General features: G+C 37.7%; 1 protein-coding gene across 1 annotated transcript; it reads right to left on the minus strand.

Moving 5' to 3' along the window:
* Window positions 1-5,203: 5,203 nt before the first annotated feature.
* On the minus strand, window positions 5,204-6,146 carry LOC116476136 (olfactory receptor 8U9-like). Its single transcript, XM_032165860.1, is given in 2 exon segments — window positions 5,204-5,515; window positions 5,517-6,146. Coding segments are annotated over 2 exon segments (942 nt in total).
* Window positions 6,147-6,845: the final 699 nt, after the last annotated feature.

Raw genomic sequence — 6,845 nt, forward strand, 5'->3', positions numbered from 1 at the left:
ACTGTGAGTTTCCCAATCTATTCCTCTTCCTAGTACATCACCACTGCTTCCACAGGCTTTGAGCATCTGCTTTTTGAGACCGTACTTTATTTTTGGTAAGCAAAATCTTTACCTGCAAGAACATGCATTTTTTCAGGATCAGCGTGATTTATTCTTACTTGGTTTGCGGGTGTCTACTAATGTGCTCTATTATACATGTCTAAAGTGTGGACCGATAGGCATTATCAGGAGTCAGTTACAGGTTTAATGAAGTGATCATACCAACAGCCTTCTTTTGATAAATTTAACAATTTAATATATAGGAAAATATGAATATGTCAGGAGATAAAGGCTTAACAGATTGTGTTTTAACACCTAATTAAATAAAGCAGAGCAGAGAATTGTATTCTTAGATTAAAGCTAATAGAGTTGCTATTTTGAGCCTGTGAACACTTGAGAATTATCTGTGATTTGTGATAAATGTAAGAAAAGATAGTCCAGAATTTTAAGAAGATATTTCAACCTTTCTTCATAAAATGACTACTCCCTAATGCAAGCAACATTAATTAGAATTTCCTTTCAATTTGCTCCTTTATTATAGTTAACACTAATTTAAACCCTGCATTTGAAAGATGTCTAAGGAAAGCTAGTAGCTACTTTTGCCAAAGCAAATAAGTGAAATACTATTTGTAACTTTCACATGAAATATGACATGATAAGAATAAAAATGGTTAAAAGTGGCTCTTTCTAAAGGGGAAAGACAATAAAAATGAGATAAAAAGCTTTTAGGAGAAACCCAGAGATGGACCTGAGAGCTCTCTGTACTCTTGCCTAAATATGAGAAAGCTGTAGTCACGTAGCCTCCCCAGCCGAGGGTGAGGCAGAGGTGGGCGGGAGAGTGCTGGAGTCCGACTGGCTCATTGACTATCCTTCTCCTGATGCCACATCTAGTGTGGCTGGCAAACAAGACTGCCTTTCAGTGAGGAGTAGAAGCTGCAGGTTCGTAGGTGTCCAGGTGCCTGAGTGGCCAACACACCCCAGCAAAGAAAGTAAGCTTGTGCTTTTATGGACACTAGGTAAACGCCTTCAGTTTAAATTTTTTGTTAACTATTTTAGCTCATTTTATTGTTATCTTCCAGGTGTCTAAATCTCCAGTCTGTCTGTTGTACTGGTAATTTAACTCTGTAATGGAATAGTTTGCTGTCAACTATTTATATTAAGTAATTTAAAAATATTTGTAATATTATTGACAAACTATTAAGTTATTGGCAAAAAAAAAAAAGCAAGCTTGAGGGAATAAAACATTTTTGGTTTAGGCTACAGAATAAGACCTTCTGGAAACTGTCTCTATTAGGATAGTTTCTGCAAAGGCCTAAGAGATACTTATTTAGTTATTAAAAATTAAAGATGATCTTTTCCCTTCTCTAATTTTTCCTGTCTTACCAGACATGGAAGTTCCAGTTATTTATAAAATGTTTATATTTTTAGAGCAAGCTGGCTTGGAAGAGTAGGCTAAATCTGTCACTTTCCCAGGAGCCTAAAATCTCCAAGTTCTGACATCAGTGGCCTCTTTATCGCTGGTGGATGTACCACTTAGTTGCAGGTGGAGTCACTCTTGAGCACTGAATTAACACTTTTCTATTCAAGCTTGTTCACCAAAGAATGCTAGAACGATACATCCAGGGCAGAGTTGAAAATTTTGGGGCACCTATTTGAGATTTTAAAATGCTTAAATTTCTGAAATACTAATACATCAAATAATATGAAAGAAAATGGAGAAGAATAATATGGTTCCTTCTCATGGTTCGTTATTTTGATCCGAATAATAAAAAAATTCATTTGGCATGTTTCCAAGCATGACAAATCAATAGAGTATAAAATGAAGAGAAATAAGAAGTTGAAATCTATACCAGTTGAAAAATTCAGCATTTTATGTCCAAATGAGTATTTCAGATACATATCATATTTGTTAATGAAAAGTCTAAGTGGTGAATGCTGGCAAATAATATTCAGTTTTACGATTACCATAAGGAAGACGAATACGCTGTTTATTTACATGTGAGAACAGTTTATTTTCACTTTCAGCAAAATGTTGCACTCTTAAATTCTGATAAATCTTCCATCATTTTGGTAACATTTACATATTCAGAAGATACTTACTTTGGGCTGAATAATTAGTGTAATTATTGTGTGTATTGACTGAAACAGCCTCACTTTATAAGGAAACAAAGGTGTATAATTATATTTGTTTCTCTTGTGGATTATATATTATCATATTAATACTACACATACATACAGTACTCTATTTTTTTAATGCAAATAATTAATTTGAGAATTCTTCACCTGAGACCTTTCTTACTTCATATGACCAGAGTCAGGGCGATAAATTTATAAGGCTGAGTCTCAATGGGAAAAGAAAATGGGAATTATTAACTCAAAAATTAGCTGATTCTGACCTTTTCTCATACCTATTTGTTTTTCAAGTTTTTGGGAAATTTAGTAAAATGTAGACTTATATACTTCGCAATCTATGAATACAATCTCAATTTTATGCTTTGTTTTACAGAGTAATCAAGGAAGCATGTTGAGCAAAGTGTACAAATTCAACAGCTGGGAAGGTATTATGGGGAGGTCTTGTGACATTTTCTTCAGGTTTCCTTGAAAAGAACTGAAAACTGATGAAACTTTTAGACCAAATATTCCTTTGAATACATGAATAGAATTCGTTTGCTGAGAGGCATGTGTTGAAACGTGATATCTAGTGCATGGTTATTTTTCACTTTCTAAATTAAACTGACAGAGTTTGAGAAATAAGTTTAAGAAATAGACATGGCTTTTGATCGAAAGCACAATTTTCCATCTAAATGTTGGTCCGTGTTCATCTTTATCTCAGTTAATAACCTTGTTCTGCAGCAGTTGTTCGTTGATTGTTATGGTCTGTCGACAGCTCCAGCCCGTGCCTTCTTCCCAATGTACCAACTTCTCTTTCCCTGGTCAGGTTGCACTGTTGCCTTTGTATGTCTTCCCACTGCATAGATGTTAGTTTCATTATGAGAATATTGAAAAACAGTCTTCCGGTCATAACCCCAGTGGCTTCCTTTTCTCTGTCACTTCCAAACCGCTGGGCCATTGCTGGGCACCATGTCTTACCCACCCATGAGAGTTAGGAATAAACACAAACGAGTTCAATTCAGTTCAGCAAACAGTTATTGTGCATCTATTTTATGCCAGGAAATGCAGTAGGTGCTGGAGTACAAAGTGAAGAAGATAATTTGCTTGGTCTCAAGGGGGAACTCCTGGTCTAATACCCAGGCTCCTATAATCCCTCAGCATTATCCTCTCCACTTTGCCTGTTCCCCTGTTGCTCATTACCTGTAAAACCGCTCCTCCCTCTCTGGCTCAATTCCTGCTTTTCTTCCTTCTGTTCCTTTATCCTGCTAGTGTCTTCCTTTTCAACCATAGCCAAAACTCCATCTTCAAATGCTTAGCGATACAACTTATACCTCAACTATCTGGAAAGGCTTTCTGAACTAAGTAGGAGAAGTTGTAAATATTTAACTTTTTATTTTTCTAAATTATCTGATTATAAGCAACAATAAAACAAAGATCCCATATTATTATCTGCAGAGTTAATTTGGGGACAACAGGGACCTCTTAGTTTTTTTGATTAATTTTAAACTTACTTGTAATTAATTGGTAGTATATGTTACAAACCATTAAAAGTTACTTAACAGTAATCACTTTTGAAAATAGGAGGAAAATAAACATTTTTATGGCAGATTTGTTCGCCTTAAGAATTATTTTGAAAGAAGTATTAGAATCAAGGCTTAGAAAAACGGTAGAGTGCTTGGCCAGGTGCAGTGGCTCATGCCTGTAATCCCAGCACTTTGGGAGACCGAGGTGGGTGGATCACGAGGTCAGGAGTTCGAGACCAGCCTGCCCAATATGGTGAAACCCTGTCTCTACTAAAAGTACAAAAATTAGCCGGGTGTGGTGGCGCATGCCTGTAGTCCCAGCTACTCAGGAGGCTGAGGAAGATCACTTGAACCCGGGAGGCGGAGGTTGCAGTGAGCCGAGACTGTGCCACTGCACTGCAGGCTGGGTGACAGAGTGAGACTCCATCTCAAAAAAACAAAAAACAAACCCCAAAACAAAGAGTGCTCATATTTTTACCTAAATTAAAAAAAATTGAGATTTTTCTTTCACCTATCCCCCAAAACACCAAGAATTCATATAGCCTTATTTCCAAGAAATTGGAATACTGGATCTATGAAAACAAAAATACAGAACATGGAAAATGTTGCAAAACTAAAGTATTTCTCTAGGTCATTCAAATTAATTAAGACAATAATTTTATTTCTTAGAAACATTCATATATACCCAGGCCTGATTACTTTCCCAAATTCTCCCTCTTTCCATTCCTTTTTCTCTCTACTCACCACTCACCCCCTCCCAGAAAACTCACTGTGGCTCCACTTTCCAGCGACTAGAAAAATTGAACCCTGGCTGTTGAAAAAATGACTATTTTTAACATCTCTAAAGGTTTCCTAAACCTTCTCTTTATCTCTTTTAATTAAAATTTCTTTTCTAAACAACTCCCCCATCTAACTGAATCCCAGTGTTTTTTGTTCTTTTCTCCCCCAACTGTTGCTGCAATACTATATTTTCTATTGTTTATTTAAAGCATGCAGTATTTCAATTACATTTGGATTAAATAAGGTTTTTGTAAGCTGGTCTTGAAACTTAATCACCATCTGTAGCAAAGTGTTATGAAGAAATATGTTCTAAGACTAACAAATTACTCTCTACAATACAGCCTGTTGTAAACTGAAAAGTGTTTCTAATAACATAGATTTTCATGTGTGGGTTTTGTACCCAGCTTTGTTAAATTATAGTTTTACCCAGAATGTTGCTTTTCAGGATCTTTTTTAATTTAGAGCTTATATTATTATTTAATTGGTAGTAAGCCATTTCTTCTTCAGCATATGAAGGACACAATTATTGACATTCTAGCTTGTAAGTCAATTTTGATAGTTCCTGATAATTGGATTAAACATTACTATGTTAAATAAGTGACCCAGTACTTTGGTCATTAAAATTCCCAAATTAGATTATTGTTTGCTTCCTGACTGGACAGCAGTTGGCCTGCTAAATCTAAACTTAGAGATATTACACTTGTCAATATATCAAACTTTCAATATGCTGCATTCCATTAACTCTCTCACTATAACTCTTTGCCCTCTAGCATTTTTTTCAGGGCATCCTTTACTTCTGTGTTTCTCAGGCTATAGATAAGAGGGTTAAGCATGGGAATTACAAGACTATAAAACACAGAGATTACTTTGTTTTGTTTCCATGAATTCCCCGCTTTTGGTTGCTGCAAGTACATGAAAAACAGTGTTCCATAAAAGATGGTGACGACAGTGAGGTGGGAGGCACAGGTGGAAAATGCTTTGCACTTGCCCTCAGAAGACTGGATTTTTATAATGGAAAAGAGGATGCAAATGTAGGAGATGAAGATTGTAAGGAGGGACCCGGGACCCAGTGAGATTTACTGCAGAGAAGATCACGAGCTGCTTTTCTTTGTTGTGGGTGTCAGAGCAGGAGAGGGTCAGGAGAGGGGGGTCAGCACAGTAGAAGTGGTGGATGACGTTGGAGTCGCAGAAAGACAGCTGAAATGTCAGAGCTGTCTGTATCACAGAGTTTAGGAAGCCATAGGTATAGACCCCTATCACTAACTCCCTGCAGACCCGCTGCGTCATAATAGCTGTGTAAATCAGGGGGTTGCAGATGGCCACGTAGCGGTCGTAGGCCATTGTGGCCAAGAGGAAGCATTCTGTAGTGGCAGAAGCACCGGAGAAGTACAGCTGAGCAAAACAGCCTGAAAAGGAGATGGTTTTTTTCTTCACCAATAAATTTTGCAGCATCTTGGGCCCAATGGAAGATGAGTAACACAGATCAATGAATGCCAGGTGACTGAGGAAATAGTACATGGGGGTGTGGAGCCGCGAGTCTGCTCTGATCAGCAGGATCATGCCAAGGTTTCCCACCAGGGTGATGAGATAAATGACGAGGAACACCACAAAGAGGGGGAGCTGCAGCTCAGGACGATCTGTGAATCCCATGAGGACAAATTCGGTCACTGTGGTACGATTGCCTTTTGCCATGTTCTCTCGCCTGCTGCAAAAATAAGAAATGATTAGATACTTATAACCAAACGCTTCTTACCTCTTTGTTGCATTACCATATGAAAAAAATGTGGCTTTACATTTCCAATAGTTAAAGGTTGTCATTAGCTATGGGACTTTATTCTGCTAAAACGGACTTGGCAAGACTGAACTCATTTCTTTTTGGAACCAGGAGAACGATTTTCCCAGGACAGAACCTATTTTTATGTTAACAGTGTTAGTGTTTTCAGTTCAACTCGACAGATACTTCCGGGCTTTGTGTGGGGCCAGATAGCATGCTTGGTGGGGCCAGATAGCATGCTTGGTGATGGGTATGACAATGACATTGTCTTTGTTCTTATGGAGTCTAGTGGAGGGTTCGTAAAACATTCCTAGGGGGAAGTGAGCCAAGTATTTTTGGAGCTGCAGAGTGCTGTAGGAGTTCACAGGAGGGAGAGATTGAATGTGGATGATGGAAATGGAAAAGCTTCATTCATTCATTCTTGTTCACTTATTAAACACATATTGCCCCTCTTCAATGTGCCAGATGCTATGCTAAATGAAGGTGACACAAAAATGAATAAAACGTGTGCCTGCCTTCAATGAACGCACAGACTGGTAGGAGAAACATACATGTAAGTAACTAGTTACAATTCACTGTGAGTAATGCTCTGAAAGAGAGGAATCTCCTAACTCAAC

Source organism: Hylobates moloch, unplaced genomic scaffold, assembly GCF_009828535.3.
Source record: "Hylobates moloch isolate HMO894 unplaced genomic scaffold, HMol_V3 SCAFFOLD_11, whole genome shotgun sequence".
NCBI classification, from domain to species: domain Eukaryota; kingdom Metazoa; phylum Chordata; class Mammalia; order Primates; family Hylobatidae; genus Hylobates; species Hylobates moloch.